Source organism: Oncorhynchus nerka, linkage group LG14 (assembly GCF_034236695.1).
Source record: "Oncorhynchus nerka isolate Pitt River linkage group LG14, Oner_Uvic_2.0, whole genome shotgun sequence".
Classification (NCBI taxonomy): Eukaryota; Metazoa; Chordata; class Actinopteri; order Salmoniformes; family Salmonidae; genus Oncorhynchus; species Oncorhynchus nerka.
Window position 1 is genome coordinate 79026762 of NC_088409.1, and position 20494 is coordinate 79047255.

Consider the following 20494-nt stretch of genomic DNA (forward strand, 5'->3'; position numbering starts at 1 on the left):
ATCCAGCATCACTACTCTGGACGGCTCTGACTTAGAATACGTGGACAACTACAAACACCTGGGTGTCTGGTTAGATTGTAAACTCTCCTTCCAGACTCACATTAAGCATCTCCATTCCAAAATTAAATCTAGAATCAGCTTCCTATATCGCAACAAAGCATCCTTCACTAATGCTGCCAAACATACCCTCGTAAAACTGACCATCCTACCGATCCTCGACTTCGGTGATGTCATTTATAAAATAGCCTCCAACACTCTACTCAACAAACTGGATGCAGTCTATCACAGTGCCATCCGTTTTGTCACCAAAGCCCCATACACTACCCACCATTGCGACCTGTACGCTCTCGTTGGTTGGCCCTCGCTTCATACTCGTCGCCAAACCCACTGGCTACAGGTTATCTACAAGTCTCTGCTAGGTAAAGCCCCGCCTTATCTCAGCTCACTGGTCACCATAGCAGCACCCACTCGTAGCACGCGCTCCAGCAGGTATATCTCACTAGTCACCCCCAAAGCCAATTCCTCCTTTGGTCGTCTTTCCTTCCAGTTCTCTGCTGCCCATGACTGGAACGAATTGAAAAGATCTCTGAAGCTGGAGACTCACATCTCCCTCACTAGCTTTAAGCACCAGCTGTCAGAGCAGTTTACAGATCACTGCACCTGTACATAGCACATCTGTAAACAGCCCATCTATCTACCTACCTCATCCCCATACTGGTATTTATTTATTTATTTTGCTCCTTTGCACCCCAGTATCTCTACCTGCACATTCATCTTCTGCCGATCTACCATTCCAGTGTTTAATTGCTATATTGTAATTACTTCGCCACCATGGCCTATTTATTTCCTTAACTTACCTCATTTGCACTCACTGTATATAGACTTTTTGTTTTCTTTTGTTCTACTGTATTATTGACTGTATGTTTTGTTTATTCCATGTGTAACTCTGTGTTGTATGTGTCGAATTGCTACGCTTTATCTTGGCCAGGTCGCAGTTGCAAATGAGAACTTGTTCTCAACTACCCTACCTGGTTAAATACTAGTGAAATAAATAAATAAATAAACTATTTTTGGAAAAATGACTTGTGTCATGCACAAAGTAGATGTCCTAACTGACTTGCCAAATCTATAGTTTGTTACCAAGAAATTGTGGAGTGGTTGAAAAACAAGTTGTAATGACTCCAACCTAAGTGTATGTAAACTTCCAACTGTATGTACATTTTAAAAATGAGGTAATTCTGTGTCTTATTTTTTTATACATTTGCAAGAATGTCCGAAAACCTGTTTTCACTTTGTCAATATCCAGGCTGCATCATATCCGACTGTGATTGGGAGTCCCATAGGGCGGCGCACAATTGGCCCAGTGCTGTCCGGGTTTGGCCGGGGTAGGCCGTCATTGTAAATAAGAATTTGTTCTTAAGTGACTTGCCTAGTTAAATAAAGGTTAAATAATAATAAATAAATACATTATTGGTTATTGTGTGTAGATTGAGGATATATATATTTTTTAATTCATTTTAGAGTAAGGCTGTAACGTGACAAAATGTGGAAAAAGTCAAGGGGTCTGAATACTTTCAGAGTGCACTGCATGTGATCTGTGTTTCATTGATCTAATGCTGTATGTTCCTGAGAGAAAGATTGACCGAGAGAGGCTTGAGAGTTGAGGAAAGGGGGTTGTGAGTTGAGTTCTCTGTCTGACGTGTGATCTCCCTGGATCAAAACAGGAAGTCATGGAGAGAGGGCAGGTCATAGACTAATGAACTTCACTTCCTGCCTTTCACCAGAGAGTGTGTAGGCGGCTTTGATCACTGATAACTGTTTGATGATGTCTAATGCCTGTATGGATTCAACTTCATGTGTACATATAACATTCAGGCAGAGTTTCTGTTCCTGTGTGTGTGTTTGTGAATTGAATGTCCTGCACTGTACTGTGTAATAACTCATTGTTAGTGTACTGCGGTGTGTGCAGAGGCGGGACAGGACAGGGGGTGTTGTCGGAACGGTTGCTCTCTCTTGACCCTCTTATCAGTCCTCCCGCCTCTTTATCTGCCCTTATCTGCTTGCGTGTGTGGAGGGGGGGGGGGGGGGGGGGGGGCCTGGCCACGTGCTGGCTCTCTGTCAAACCCTTTTGAACTCCTGACTCCCACATGCTTATCTCCCATTCACTTAAAAGCCAAAGCCTTGTTTCAGCTTGTCACAGCAGGTTGCAAAACTTGTGCTTTATTTCGCTCTGCTCCTTGTTTGTTTTAGAGAGTGTACTGATTCGTCAGTGGAAGGCTTTCCTGCTGGAGTGTGTATATCTGTGTCAGTGCATGTGGGCCTTTTTGGGTGTCTCTATCCTTTGTATATGCCTTCATGATGTTATCGCTTTATGCGACATGTAGATAATCTGGTCAATTTCTGACCCATGAGCCACTAGATTATCCTCTCAGATGAAGATCACTTTGTTGGTCAATTGCACATAAGGTCCAACCCGAGGCAATGACATTTAACATTTGATACCAGCAACCCTGATCAGTGGCGGAACTAGAGTTTTCTACATGGGGTGGCCAAGGCTACATCAGGGGTTCCATAGTCCATGACAGAAAATGAGCGTGTAACCCTAACCTGGCATCTACGGAGCAGTGATACTTCACTTAACCCAGAGATCTTCAATATGGCAGATAGTGTGGTCCAAAAGGGTTACTTCACTAGAATCCTTTAACATACTATGAATAGTCAGTGTCTCTACCTCGGAACTGCAGCTCAACTTCTCTCTCTCTCTCTCTCTCTCTCTGTCTCTCTCTGTCTCTCTGTCTCTCTCTCTCTCTGTCTGTCTGTCTGTCTGTCTGTCTGTCTGTCTGTCTGTCTGTCTGTCTGTCTGTCTGTCTGTCTGTCTGTCTGTCTGTCTGTCTGTCTGTCTGTCTGTCTGTCTGTCTGTCTCTCTCTCTCTCTGTCTGTCTCTCTCTCTCTCTCTCTCTCTCTCTCTCTCTCTCTCTCTCTCACTCACTCAAAATGTTTCACAAACTCATCCATGTTTAGGGAGTGTGCCCTCCTTGACTCAACACTGAGAATTCCGAGGTGACTTAACCTGTCATCAACCATTGTTGTCCGTTTTATAGCTGAGAAGCTTCTCTCACAAGAAGCACTGCTGACTGGTGTAACAACAGAAATCTTACAAAGTCGAAATAGCTCATGGAACACCTCTTTATAAGTAGAGTAGATGGTCTGTCCCTTCCACTTTTCTCTCTCATATCAAGAAGCCGCTTGGTTTGATGAACCTCATGTTTGAGCTCATCTAAATCTGACTCAAAGGTCTGAGCAAAGGCAAACAGAGGCTTGTCATTCAATAATGTTGTCCTCCTTGGGTTGAGAGACTGGACCCCTTGCATTATCTCGCAATTCTTTTTTGAAAACCGCCTCTGCAGCTCAGCTGTGAGACTGTCAAACACCTGATAAAATATAGCTCTTTGGAAGGTCTCACCATCACGTTGGTCACTATTTTTCTGTCCTACAGTGCTCATCATCAATGAGTCATGAAATCTTATGCTTGTTTTAGGCTGTATTTTATACACTGTTTGTACACCTATTTTGCAGTGCTCTGCAATCTCTTCAACCTCTTTCCATAGCTCTCCAAAGTAACCCTCACTGTAGTCCTGCAATGTGTCTGTAAGGGCACCTACCAGATCCACAGCCCTTGTTAGGTCAAGAGAGCTTGATTAGAGAACATGTCAGAAAGACATTTGCCATCTCCAAGCACTTTACAAAAGGTAACCAAAAGCCCAATGAAATGTAAATCTATCTGAGAAAGAAGGCCCCTTGCCTCCACTGATCTATCACCACTATTTTCAAGTGTGATATCCTGTAGCACTCTCAGAACTGCTGGAAGCCTGTCCCTCAGATTATGGCATGCCATGTGTCTGCATGCCCACCTTACATCCGTAAGTCTCTGTAGTTCCCTGGGCTGCTGCTATGGATACAGCTCTTTCTGAACTGCAAGCAATTTGAGATGAACGTACGAGCAGATACAAAGTTATAAAGCTGCAGGAGAGCAAAGAAGTTAACTGCCTCAGGCACTGATTTTACAACATCGACAATAACCAAATTCAAACAATGTGCATTACAGTGCACATAAAATGCAAATCTTGCACTGTTTTTAATCCGTGCTTTGGTTTCCTCTGCAATTACACTAAAAACATCTCTTTCTTTTACTTCTCTTATTATTTAACTTTGCACCATCTCAGTTAAGCCCTCAATAACTTTGTTATGGATTTGGTGGCTTGTGTACTTAGCATTGCCACATGCATTCATCCAGTTCTCTATGAGAGGGTCATGCTCTGCTATTTCTTCTAAGATTGTAAAAAATGACCCTTGTTGTGAGAGTCATCAGTCTCTCAGTGACCTTGCTGCGCTTCCGAGCATAAATAGCATTGATAGGATGCTCTGCCTTTGAATGGAGCTTACTTAAACCCATCATCTTTAAACAGCGCCTTTTTCCAGTTACAAAAACCTGACTGTGATGTGAAGGCAGATTCAGGTGTATTGAACAGAGAAACATGACTGTGATGTGAAGGCAGATTCAGGTGTATTGGGCAGAGAAACCTGACTGTGATGTGAAGGCAGATTCAGGTGTATTGGGCAGAGAAACCTGCCTGTGATGTGAAGGCAGATTCAGGTGTATTCGGCAGAGAAACCTGACTGTGATGTGAAGGCAGATTCAGGTGTATTGGGCAGAGAAACATGACTGTGATGTGAAGGCAGATTCAGGTGTATTGGGCAGAGAAAAATGCCTACAGGTGAAACAATAGGTTGAATCTTGACATACAGAATATTCAAGCCATGAATTGTCCTTATAGCAGGAGCTGTTGAAAGCCCGTTTCCTAGTACTACTGTCACGCCCTGATCATAGAGTGCCTTTTTATTCTCTATTTTGGTTAGGTCGGGGTGTGACTAGGGTGGGTGATCTAGTGCATTTATTTCTATGTTGGCCTGGTATGGTTCCCAATCAGAGGCAGCTGTTTATCGTTGTCTCTGATTGGGGATCATATTTAGGCAGCTAATGCCCCACTGGTTTTTGTGGGATCTTGTTTTTGTGTTGATGCCTGATCGTTGATCTTTACTGTTTTTGTGAGTTTCAATTAATTAACATGTGGAACTCTACTTTCGCTGAGCCTTGGTCTGACTATGATTACCACGACGATCGTGACAACTATGCTGAGTTCTGAGAAACATTTTCAAACGTATTCTCTCTTCTTCTTCTGTATGTTCTTCTTATTCTTCTGTATCTCGCAACCAACCTTAATATTCTCTCTTCTTCATCCTCGATTTGAAAATGCGCCGCCGAACATCAAAATAAATGCTTCTTTTAACAAGAGGTGAAACGAGATGTCAAACAGCATCAAAATGCCAGTAGCAAATGAAATTTTGGGGGTGGCACCCCGGACACCCCTCTAGCTGATGCCAGCTAACTTCCTGTCAGATTTTTCATGTCCGGTTGCTGGTTTGCCGCTAGGCTACCTGCCTGCCACTATTAGTTAAGAATGAGATAATCCGGTCAAGCCACAAGTCACTAGATTACCCTCTATTAGTTATCAATTAGTGTTTGTTGCTGATTTGAGAGATTTATATAATGTTCTGTGTCACAATAATATGATATGGCCTGACAGAAACTAGAATGTGTTTTACAGTGAAATATCAATGTCGGAGCAGAGAATATCTGTAATGAAATTCACGGGCTAGGCCAGGGTCCATGAACTTCCTTTAATGAGCTTGTGGCATTTCCCTCCTCTTCTATCTGTGAAGCAGGAATATAGTTATTCTAATAATGAGAACTGTATCATTTTTATTGCACATAGCTGTACGGCCGTTCCAGATCTATAACTGCATCTTTATTCAGTCCTGATAACACAGGGTTTAGCTAAATTTAGGGGACACATTTTCATATGTTGCCTGTCTTGCAAATTCAAGTTTTTTTAATGAATTTTGACTATAACCAATGCTTTATTTCTCTCTGCCTTTTTCTCCTTTTCACTCACCCTCTTTCTCTCTCTGTCCCCCTCTTCATGTCATTCTCTCTACCTCTCTGTCCTCCCTGCAGGTTTCGGCTTTGTAACTTTTGAGGTTGAGGACGTTGTGGAGAAAGTATGCGAGATTCACTTTCATGAAATCAATAATAAAATGGTGAGTGGCTCTCGCTTTTCAAAACGGTGGACGGTGCGTTGCTGGCTGGATTAATATTTGATTTTCTCTTTAGCACAGCGGGAACGATGGCAGACACACACACACACACACACACACGTTTTTAGGGATATGGAGTCAGTGGTGTGCACTGTGCACCGATGACCACACACCATGAAATTGTGTTTGTGAGTCGTTCCTGGCAGAAGGGCAAAACAACCTGTCCCTACCTCACGCAAAACCACCCTGCAAATCAGGCTGGAACAGGTATCCATGTCTGTGAAAGCTGGTGGTATTATTGAAAAAACAACAACATTAAACCTATCAGTCCAGGCTGTTTCAATGCCACACCTGATGCCAGACCTGGTATTGATGTTTGTTCTTAATCTTCAGTAGTGGAAGTGTGTTTCCAGCAGACTGGTCTCGGGTCAGGATTAATGGCCTGTTGACCAGGTAGGCTGTGAGCAGGCTGGCTGAGGCCCAGGATGGCGAGACAATGGTGTGCAGAGAGGACGAGGGTGGTGGTGGTGAAGCCTGGGTGTAGCGTTAGCCTGCGCTAGTTGCTTGTCACTCATGCAGCCTGCTGTGGCTCAGAAAGTGCAGTATAGCAGCGTAGGGGGAGCATATCAGACCCTGCATGGCTCCATATGCCGTGCACTGACAACTCTCCCTCCTTAGTCAACACTACCACTACTACACCACTCTCCTTCCTTAGTCAACACTACCACTACTACACCACTCTCCCTCCTCAGTCAACACTACCACTACTACACTACTCTACTCTCCCTCCTTAGTCAACACTACCACTACTACACTACTCTGAACTCCCTCCTTAGTCAACACTACCACTACTACCCTATTTTTCCTTGTTTAGTCAACACTACCACTACTACACTACTCTGAACTCCCTCCTTAGTCAACACTACCACTACTACACTACTCTGAACTCCCTCCTTAGTCAACACTACCACTACTACCCTATTTTTCCTTCTTTAGTCAACACTACCACTACTACACGACTTTCTTTCCTTAGTCAACACTACCACTACTACACTACTCTCCCTCCTTAGTCAACACTACCACTACTACACTCCTCTGATCTCCCTCCTTAGTCAACACTACCACTACTACACTATTTTTCCTTCTCATTCAACACTACCACTACTACACTACTTTCTTTCCTTAGTCAACACTACCACTACTACACTACTCTACTATTCCTTCTTAGTCAACACTACCACTACTACACTACTCTCCTTCCTTAGTCAACACTACCACTACTACACTACTTTCCTTCCTTAGTCAACACTACCACTACTACACTACTATCCTTCCTTAGTCAACACTACCACTACTACACTATTTTTCCTTCTCAGTCAACACTACCACTACTACACTACTTTCTTTCCTTAGTCAACACTACCACTACTACACTACTCTACTATTCCTTCTTAGTCAACACTACCACTACTACACTACTCTCCTTCCTTAGTCAACACTACCACTACTACACTACTCTCCTTCCTTAGTCAACACTACCACTACTACACCACTCTCCTTCCTTAGTCAACACTACCACTACTACACCACTCTCCCTCCTCAGTCAACACTACCACTACTACACTACTCTACTCTCCCTCCTTAGTCAACACTACCACTACTACACTACTCTGAACTCCCTCCTTAGTCAACACTACCACTACTACCCTATTTTTCCTTGTTTAGTCAACACTACCACTACTACACTACTCTGAACTCCCTCCTTAGTCAACACTACCACTACTACACTACTCTGAACTCCCTCCTTAGTCAACACTACCACTACTACCCTATTTTTCCTTCTTTAGTCAACACTACCACTACTACACGACTTTCTTTCCTTAGTCAACACTACCACTACTACACTACTCTCCCTCCTTAGTCAACACTACCACTACTACACTCCTCTGATCTCCCTCCTTAGTCAACACTACCACTACTACACTACTCTGAACTCCCTCCTTAGTCAACACTACCACTACTACACTATTTTTCCTTCTCATTCAACACTACCACTACTACACTACTTTCTTTCCTTAGTCAACACTACCACTACTACACTACTCTACTATTCCTTCTTAGTCAACACTACCACTACTACACTACTCTCCTTCCTTAGTCAACACTACCACTACTACACTACTTTCCTTCCTTAGTCAACACTACCACTACTACACTACTATCCTTCCTTAGTCAACACTACCACTACTACACTATTTTTCCTTCTCAGTCAACACTACCACTACTACACTACTTTCTTTCCTTAGTCAACACTACCACTACTACACTACTCTACTATTCCTTCTTAGTCAACACTACCACTACTACACTACTCTCCTTCCTTAGTCAACACTACCACTACTACACTACTCTCCTTCCTTAGTCAACACTACCACTACTACACTACTCTCTCCCTCCTTAGTCAACACTACCACTACTACACTACTCTCCTTCCTTAGTCAACACTACCACTACTACACTACTCTCCTTCCTTAGTCAACACTACCACTACTACACTACTCTCCTTCCTTAGTCAACACTACCACTACTACACTACTCTACTATTCCTTCTTAGTCAACACTACCACTACTACACTACTCTCCTTCCTTAGTCAACACTACCACTACTACACTACTCTCCTTCCTTAGTCAACACTACCACTACTACACTACTCTCCTTCCTTAGTCAACACTACCACTACTACACTACTCTCCTTCCTTAGTTCAACACTACCACTACTACACTACTCTCCTTCCTTAGTCAACACTACCACTACTACACTACTCTCCTTCCTTAGTCAACACTACCACTACTACACTACTCTCCTTCCTTAGTCAACACTACCACTACTACACTACTCTCCTTCCTTAGTCAACACTACCACTACTACACTACTCTCCCTCCTTAGTCAACACTACCACTACTACACTACTCTCCCTCCTTAGTCAATACTACCACTACTACACTACTCTCCTTCCTTAGTCAACACTACCACTACTACACTACTCTCCTTCCTTAGTCAACACTACCACTACTACACTACTCTCCTTCCTTAGTTCAACACTACCACTACTACACTACTCTCCTTCCTTAGTCAACACTACCACTACTACACTACTCTCCTTCCTTAGTTCAACACTACCACTACTACACTACTCTCCTTCCTTAGTCAACACTACCACTACTACACTACTCTCCTTCCTTAGTCAACACTACCACTACTACACTACTCTCCTTCCTTAGTCAACACTACCACTACTACACTACTCTCCTTCCTTAGTCAACACTACCACTACTACACTACTCTACTATTCCTTCTTAGTCAACACTACCACTACTACACTACTCTCCTTCCTTAGTCAACACTACCACTACTACACTACTCTCCTTCCTTAGTCAACACTACCACTACTACACTTCTCTCCTTCCTTAGTCAACACTACCACTACTACACTACTCTCCTTCCTTAGTTCAACACTACCACTACTACACTACTCTCCTTCCTTAGTTCAACACTACCACTACTACACTACTCTCCTTCCTTAGTCAACACTACCACTACTACACTACTCTCCTTCCTTAGTCAACACTACCACTACTACACTACTCTCCCTCATTTGTCAACACTACCACTACTACACTACTCTCCTTCCTTAGTCAACACTACCACTACTACACTACTCTCCTTCCTTAGTCAACACTACCACTACTACACTACTCTCCTTCCTTAGTCAACACTACCACTACTACACTACTCTCCTTCCTTAGTCAACACTACCACTACTACACTACTCTACTATTCCTTCTTAGTCAACACTACCACTACTACACTACTCTCCTTCCTTAGTCAACACTACCACTACTACACTACTCTCCTTCCTTAGTCAACACTACCACTACTACACTACTCTCCTTCCTTAGTCAACACTACCACTACTACACTACTCTCCTTCCTTAGTTCAACACTACCACTACTACACTACTCTCCTTCCTTAGTCAACACTACCACTACTACACTACTCTCCTCCTTAGTCAACACTACCACTACTACACTACTCTCCTTCCTTAGTCAACACTACCACTACTACACTACTCTCCTCCTTAGTCAACACTACCACTACTACACTACTCTCCCTCCTTAGTCAACACTACCACTACTACACTACTCTCCTTCCTTAGTCAACACTACCACTACTACACTACTCTCCTTCCTTAGTCAACACTACCACTACTACACTACTCTCCTTCCTTAGTTCAACACTACCACTACTACACTACTCTCCCTCCTTAGTCAACACTACCACTACTACACTACTCTCCTTCCTTAGTCAACACTACCACTACTACACTACTCTCCTTCCTTAGTCAACACTACCACTACTACACTACTCTCCTTCCTTAGTCAACACTACCACTACTACACTACTCTCCTTCCTTAGTCAACACTACCACTACTACACTACTCTCCCTCCTTAGTCAACACTACCACTACTACACTACTCTCCCTCCTTAGTCAACACTACCACTACTACACTACTCTCCCTCCTTAGTCAACACTACCACTACTACACTACTCTCCCTTCTTTAGTCAACACTACCACTACTACACTACTCTCCTTCCTTAGTCAACACTACCACTACTACACTACTCTCCTTCCTTAGTCAACACTACCACTACTACACTACTCTCCTTCCTTAGTCAACACTACCACTACTACACTACTCTCCCTCCTTAGTCAATACTACCACTACTACACTACTCTCCTTCCTTAGTCAACACTACCACTACTACACTACTCTCCTTCCTTAGTCAACACTACCACTACTACACTACTCTCCTTCCTTAGTCAACACTACCACTACTACACTACTCTCCTTCCTTAGTCAACACTACCACTACTACACTACTCTCCCTCATTTGTCAACACTACCACTACTACACTACTCTCCTTCCTTAGTCAACACTACCACTACTACACTACTCTCCCTCCTTAGTCAACACTACCACTACTACACTACTCTCCTTCCTTAGTCAACACTACCACTACTACACTACTCTCCTTCCTTAGTCAACACTACCACTACTACACTACTCTCCTTCCTTAGTCAACACTACCACTACTACACTACTCTCCTTCCTTACTCAACACTACCACTACTACACTACTCTCCTTCCTTAGTCAACACTACCACTACTACACTACTCTCCTTCCTTAGTCAACACTACCACTACTACACTACTCTCCTTCCTTAGTCAACACTACCACTACTACACTACTCTCCTCCTTAGTCAACACTACCACTACTACACTACTCTCCTTCCTTAGTCAACACTACCACTACTACACTACTCTCCTTCCTTAGTCAACACTACCACTACTACACTACTCTCCCTCCTTAGTCAACACTACCACTACTACACTACTCTCCTTCCTTAGTTCAACACTACCACTACTACACTACTCTCCTTCCTTAGTCAACACTACCACTACTACACTACTCTCCTTCCTTAGTCAACACTACCACTACTACACTACTCTCCTTCCTTAGTTCAACACTACCACTACTACACTACTCTCCTTCCTTAGTCAACACTACCACTACTACACTACTCTCCTTCCTTAGTCAACACTACCACTACTACACTACTCTCCTTCCTTAGTCAACACTACCACTACTACACTACTCTCCTTCCTTAGTCAACACTACCACTACTACACTACTCTCCTTCCTTAGTCAACACTACCACTACTACACTACTCTCCTTCCTTAGTCAACACTACCACTACTACACTACTCTACTATTCCTTCTTAGTCAACACTACCACTACTACACTACTCTCCTTTCTTAGTCAACACTACCACTACTACACTACTCTCCTTCCTTAGTCAACACTACCACTACTACACTACTCTCCTTCCTTAGTCAACACTACCACTACTACACTACTCTCCTTCCTTAGTTCAACACTACCACTACTACACTACTCTCCTTCCTTAGTCAACACTACCACTACTACACTACTCTCCTTCCTTAGTCAACACTACCACTACTACACTACTCTCCTTCCTTAGTCAACACTACCACTACTACACTACTCTCCCTCCTTAGTCAACACTACCACTACTACACTACTCTCCTTCCTTAGTCAACACTACCACTACTACACTACTCTCCTTCCTTAGTCAACACTACCACTACTACACTACTCTCCCTCATTTGTCAACACTACCACTACTACACTACTCTCCCTCCTTAGTCAACACTACCACTACTACACTACTCTCCTTCCTTAGTCAACACTACCACTACTACACTACTCTCCTTCCTTAGTCAACACTACCACTACTACACTACTTTCCTTCCTTAGTCAACACTACCACTACTACACTACTATCCTTCCTTAGTCAACACTACCACTACTACACTATTTTTCCTTCTCAGTCAACACTACCACTACTACACTACTTTCTTTCCTTAGTCAACACTACCACTACTACACTACTCTACTATTCCTTCTTAGTCAACACTACCACTACTACACTACTCTCCTTCCTTAGTCAACACTACCACTACTACACTACTCTCCTTCCTTAGTCAACACTACCACTACTACACTACTCTCCCTCCTTAGTCAACACTACCACTACTACACTACTCTCCTTCCTTAGTCAACACTACCACTACTACACTACTCTCCTTCCTTAGTCAACACTACCACTACTACACTACTCTCCTTCCTTAGTCAACACTACCACTACTACACTACTCTACTATTCCTTCTTAGTCAACACTACCACTACTACACTACTCTCCTTCCTTAGTCAACACTACCACTACTACACTACTCTCCTTCCTTAGTCAACACTACCACTACTACACTACTCTCCTTCCTTAGTCAACACTACCACTACTACACTACTCTCCTTCCTTAGTTCAACACTACCACTACTACACTACTCTCCTTCCTTAGTCAACACTACCACTACTACACTACTCTCCTTCCTTAGTCAACACTACCACTACTACACTACTCTCCTTCCTTAGTCAACACTACCACTACTACACTACTCTCCTTCCTTAGTCAACACTACCACTACTACACTACTCTCCCTCCTTAGTCAACACTACCACTACTACACTACTCTCCCTCCTTAGTCAATACTACCACTACTACACTACTCTCCTTCCTTAGTCAACACTACCACTACTACACTACTCTCCTTCCTTAGTCAACACTACCACTACTACACTACTCTCCTTCCTTAGTTCAACACTACCACTACTACACTACTCTCCTTCCTTAGTCAACACTACCACTACTACACTACTCTCCTTCCTTAGTCAACACTACCACTACTACACTACTCTCCTTCCTTAGTTCAACACTACCACTACTACACTACTCTCCTTCCTTAGTCAACACTACCACTACTACACTACTCTCCTTCCTTAGTCAACACTACCACTACTACACTACTCTCCTTCCTTAGTCAACACTACCACTACTACACTACTCTCCTTCCTTAGTCAACACTACCACTACTACACTACTCTACTATTCCTTCTTAGTCAACACTACCACTACTACACTACTCTCCTTCCTTAGTCAACACTACCACTACTACACTACTCTCCTTCCTTAGTCAACACTACCACTACTACACTTCTCTCCTTCCTTAGTCAACACTACCACTACTACACTACTCTCCTTCCTTAGTTCAACACTACCACTACTACACTACTCTCCTTCCTTAGTTCAACACTACCACTACTACACTACTCTCCTTCCTTAGTCAACACTACCACTACTACACTACTCTCCTTCCTTAGTCAACACTACCACTACTACACTACTCTCCCTCATTTGTCAACACTACCACTACTACACTACTCTCCTTCCTTAGTCAACACTACCACTACTACACTACTCTCCTTCCTTAGTCAACACTACCACTACTACACTACTCTCCTTCCTTAGTCAACACTACCACTACTACACTACTCTCCTTCCTTAGTCAACACTACCACTACTACACTACTCTACTATTCCTTCTTAGTCAACACTACCACTACTACACTACTCTCCTTCCTTAGTCAACACTACCACTACTACACTACTCTCCTTCCTTAGTCAACACTACCACTACTACACTACTCTCCTTCCTTAGTCAACACTACCACTACTACACTACTCTCCTTCCTTAGTTCAACACTACCACTACTACACTACTCTCCTTCCTTAGTCAACACTACCACTACTACACTACTCTCCTTCCTTAGTCAACACTACCACTACTACACTACTCTCCTCCTTAGTCAACACTACCACTACTACACTACTCTCCTTCCTTAGTCAACACTACCACTACTACACTACTCTCCCTCCTTAGTCAACACTACCACTACTACACTACTCTCCCTCCTTAGTCAACACTACCACTACTACACTACTCTCCTTCCTTAGTCAACACTACCACTACTACACTACTCTCCTTCCTTAGTCAACACTACCACTACTACACTACTCTCCTTCCTTAGTTCAACACTACCACTACTACACTACTCTCCCTCCTTAGTCAACACTACCACTACTACACTACTCTCCTTCCTTAGTCAACACTACCACTACTACACTACTCTCCTTCCTTAGTCAACACTACCACTACTACACTACTCTCCTTCCTTAGTCAACACTACCACTACTACACTACTCTCCTTCCTTAGTCAACACTACCACTACTACACTACTCTCCCTCCTTAGTCAACACTACCACTACTACACTACTCTCCTCCTTAGTCAACACTACCACTACTACACTACTCTCCCTCCTTAGTCAACACTACCACTACTACACTACTCTCCTTCTTTAGTCAACACTACCACTACTACACTACTCTCCTTCCTTAGTCAACACTACCACTACTACACTACTCTCCTTCCTTAGTCAACACTACCACTACTACACTACTCTCCTTCCTTAGTCAACACTACCACTACTACACTACTCTCCTCCTTAGTCAATACTACCACTACTACACTACTCTCCTTCCTTAGTCAACACTACCACTACTACACTACTCTCCTTCCTTAGTCAACACTACCACTACTACACTACTCTCCTTCCTTAGTCAACACTACCACTACTACACTACTCTCCTTCCTTAGTCAACACTACCACTACTACACTACTCTCCCTCATTTGTCAACACTACCACTACTACACTACTCTCCTTCCTTAGTCAACACTACCACTACTACACTACTCTCCCTCCTTAGTCAACACTACCACTACTACACTACTCTCCTTCCTTAGTCAACACTACCACTACTACACTACTCTCCTTCCTTAGTCAACACTACCACTACTACACTACTCTCCTTCCTTAGTCAACACTACCACTACTACACTACTCTCCTTCCTTACTCAACACTACCACTACTACACTACTCTCCTTCCTTAGTCAACACTACCACTACTACACTACTCTCCTTCCTTAGTCAACACTACCACTACTACACTACTCTCCTTCCTTAGTCAACACTACCACTACTACACTACTCTCCCTCCTTAGTCAACACTACCACTACTACACTACTCTCCTTCCTTAGTCAACACTACCACTACTACACTACTCTCCCTTCTTTAGTCAACACTACCACTACTACACTACTCTCCTTCCTTAGTCAACACTACCACTACTACACTACTCTCCTTCCTTACTCAACACTACCACTACTACACTACTCTCCTTCCTTAGTCAACACTACCACTACTACACTACTCTCCTTCCTTAGTCAACACTACCACTACTACACTACTCTCCTTCCTTAGTCAACACTACCACTACTACACTACTCTCCCTCCTTAGTCAACACTACCACTACTACACTACTCTCCTTCCTTAGTTCAACACTACCACTACTACACTACTCTCCTTCCTTAGTCAACACTACCACTACTACACTACTCTCCTTCCTTAGTCAACACTACCACTACTACACTACTCTCCTTCCTTAGTTCAACACTACCACTACTACACTACTCTCCTTCCTTAGTCAACACTACCACTACTACACTACTCTCCTTCCTTAGTCAACACTACCACTACTACACTACTCTCCTTCCTTAGTCAACACTACCACTACTACACTACTCTCCTTCCTTAGTCAACACTACCACTACTACACTACTCTCCTTCCTTAGTCAACACTACCACTACTACACTACTCTCCTTCCTTAGTCAACACTACCACTACTACACTACTCTACTATTCCTTCTTAGTCAACACTACCACTACTACACTACTCTCCTTCCTTAGTCAACACTACCACTACTACACTACTCTCCTTCCTTAGTCAACACTACCACTACTACACTACTCTCCTTCCTTAGTCAACACTACCACTACTACACTACTCTCCTTCCTTAGTTCAACACTACCACTACTACACTACTCTCCTTCCTTAGTCAACACTACCACTACTACACTACTCTCCTTCCTTAGTCAACACTACCACTACTACACTACTCTCCCTCCTTAGTCAACACTACCACTACTACACTACTCTCCTTCCTTAGTCAACACTACCACTACTACACTACTCTCCTTCCTTAGTCAACACTACCACTACTACACTACTCTCCCTCATTTGTCAACACTACCACTACTACACTACTCTCCTCCTTAGTCAACACTACCACTACTACACTACTCTCCTTCCTTAGTCAACACTACCACTACTACACTACTCTCCTTCCTTAGTCAACACTACCACTACTACACTACTCTCCTTCCTTAGTCAACACTACCACTACTACACTACTCTCCTTCCTTACTCAACACTACCACTACTACACTACTCTCCTTCCTTAGTCAACACTACCACTACTACACTACTCTCCTTCCTTAGTCAACACTACCACTACTACACTACTCTCCTTCCTTAGTCAACACTACCACTACTACACTACTCTCCCTCCTTAGTCAACACTACCACTACTACACTACTCTCCTTCCTTAGTCAACACTACCACTACTACACTACTCTCTTCCTTAGTCAACACTACCACTACTACACTACTCTCCCTCCTTAGTCAACACTACCACTACTACACTACTCTCCTTCCTTAGTTCAACACTACCACTACTACACTACTCTCCTTCCTTAGTCAACACTACCACTACTACACTACTCTCCTTCCTTAGTCAACACTACCACTACTACACTACTCTCCTTCCTTAGTTCAACACTACCACTACTACACTACTCTCCTTCCTTAGTCAACACTACCACTACTACACTACTCTCCTTCCTTAGTCAACACTACCACTACTACACTACTCTCCTTCCTTAGTCAACACTACCACTACTACACTACTCTCCTTCCTTAGTCAACACTACCACTACTACACTACTCTCCTTCCTTAGTCAACACTACCACTACTACACTACTCTCCTTCCTTAGTCAACACTACCACTACTACACTACTCTACTATTCCTTCTTAGTCAACACTACCACTACTACACTACTCTCCTTCCTTAGTCAACACTACCACTACTACACTACTCTCCTTCCTTAGTCAACACTACCACTACTACACTACTCTCCTTCCTTAGTCAACACTACCACTACTACACTACTCTCCTTCCTTAGTTCAACACTACCACTACTACACTACTCTCCTTCCTTAGTCAACACTACCACTACTACACTACTCTCCTTCCTTAGTCAACACTACCACTACTACACTACTCTCCTTCCTTAGTCAACACTACCACTACTACACTACTCTCCCTCCTTAGTCAACACTACCACTACTACACTACTCTCCTTCCTTAGTCAACACTACCACTACTACACTACTCTCCTTCCTTAGTCAACACTACCACTACTACACTACTCTCCCTCATTTGTCAACACTACCACTACTACACTACTCTCCTTCCTTAGTCAACACTACCACTACTACACTACTCTCCCTCCTTAGTCAACACTACCACTACTACACTACTCTCCTTCCTTAGTCAACACTACCACTACTACACTACTCTCCTTCCTTAGTCAACACTACCACTACTACACTACTCTCCTTCCTTAGTCAACACTACCACTACTACACTACTCTCCTTCCTTACTCAACACTACCACTACTACACTACTCTCCTTCCTTAGTCAACACTACCACTACTACACTACTCTCCTTCCTTAGTCAACACTACCACTACTACACTACTCTCCTTCCTTAGTCAACACTACCACTACTACACTACTCTCCCTCCTTAGTCAACACTACCACTACTACACTACTCTCCTTCCTTAGTCAACACTACCACTACTACACTACTCTCCTTCCTTAGTCAACACTACCACTACTACACTACTCTCCCTCCTTAGTCAACACTACCACTACTACACTACTCTCCTTCCTTAGTTCAACACTACCACTACTACACTACTCTCCTTCCTTAGTCAACACTACCACTACTACACTACTCTCCTTCCTTAGTCAACACTACCACTACTACACTACTCTCCTTCCTTAGTTCAACACTACCACTACTACACTACTCTCCTTCCTTAGTCAACACTACCACTACTACACTACTCTCCTTCCTTAGTCAACACTACCACTACTACACTACTCTCCTTCCTTAGTCAACACTACCACTACTACACTACTCTCCTTCCTTAGTCAACACTACCACTACTACACTACTCTCCTTCCTTAGTCAACACTACCACTACTACACTACTCTCCTTCCTTAGTCAACACTACCACTACTACACTACTCTACTATTCCTTCTTAGTCAACACTACCACTACTACACTACTCTCCTTCCTTAGTCAACACTACCACTACTACACTACTCTCCTTCCTTAGTCAACACTACCACTACTACACTACTCTCCTTCCTTAGTCAACACTACCACTACTACACTACTCTCCTTCCTTAGTTCAACACTACCACTACTACACTACTCTCCTTCCTTAGTCAACACTACCACTACTACACTACTCTCCTTCCTTAGTCAACACTACCACTACTACACTACTCTCCTTCCTTAGTCAACACTACCACTACTACACTACTCTCCTTCCTTAGTCAACACTACCACTACTACACTACTCTCCCTCCTTAGTCAACACTACCACTACTACACTACTCTCCCTCCTTAGTCAACACTACCACTACTACACTACTCTCCTTCCTTAGTCAACACTACCACTACTACACTACTCTCCTTCCTTAGTCAACACTACCACTACTACACTACTCTCCTTCCTTAGTTCAACACTACCACTACTACACTACTCTCCTTCCTTAGTCAACACTACCACTACTACACTACTCTCCTTCCTTAGTCAACACTACCACTACTACACTACTCTCCTTCCTTAGTTCAACACTACCACTACTACACTACTCTCCTTCCTTAGTCAACACTACCACTACTACACTACTCTCCTTCCTTAGTCAACACTACCACTACTACACTACTCTCCTTCCTTAGTCAACACTACCACTACTACACTACTCTCCTTCCTTAGTCAACACTACCACTACTACACTACTCTCCTTCCTTAGTCAACACTACCACTACTACACTACTCTCCTTCCTTAGTCAACACTACCACTACTACACTACTCTACTATTCCTTCTTAGTCAACACTACCACTACTACACTACCCACCTTCCTTAGTCAACACTACCACTACTACACTACTCTCCTTCCTTAGTCAACACTACCACTACTACACTACTCTCCTTCCTTAGTCAACACTACCACTACTACACTACTCTCCTTCCTTAGTTCAACACTACCACTACTACACTACTCTCCCTCCTTAGTCAACACTACCACTACTACACTACTCTCCTTCCTTAGTCAACACTACCACTACTACACTACTCTACTATTCCTTCTTAGTCAACACTACAACTACTACACTACTCTCCTTCCTTAGTCAACACTACCACTACTACACTACTCTCCCTCATTTGTCAACACTACCAAGAGAGTAGTGTGGTAATGGTAGTGTTGACTAAGGGACATTAGTGTAGAATATTACTGCAGCAACAGGAAGTTCAGCAACAGGAAATGTTCATTGTTGTGTGGATTATAATTCATTAACATTTTTATTGGGTTTCATACATGTCTAGTTTGGGCAAATCAAGTCTGACATTTTCAAGTGGAAATGACAAACTTTAAGATCCTTTATAAACCTTAAACAACTGGGTGATGAAATTCAGGTCCTACGTTATGTAGTAGTTCCCTGACACCCA

At 43.0% G+C, this 20494-nt stretch overlaps 1 protein-coding gene across 8 annotated transcripts in view; it reads left to right on the plus strand.

The window, feature by feature from the left end:
• Positions 1–20494, plus strand: part of LOC115141938 (RNA-binding protein Musashi homolog 2-like) — a 384574-nt gene that overhangs the window by 261886 nt on the left and 102194 nt on the right. For all 8 annotated transcript variants that reach the window (XM_065000462.1, XM_065000464.1, XM_065000468.1 and 5 more), the window contains exon 8: positions 6077–6159. In XM_065000462.1, coding sequence (XP_064856534.1) covers positions 6077–6159 — 83 coding nt within the window. The remainder of the gene's footprint in view (positions 1–6076; positions 6160–20494) is intronic.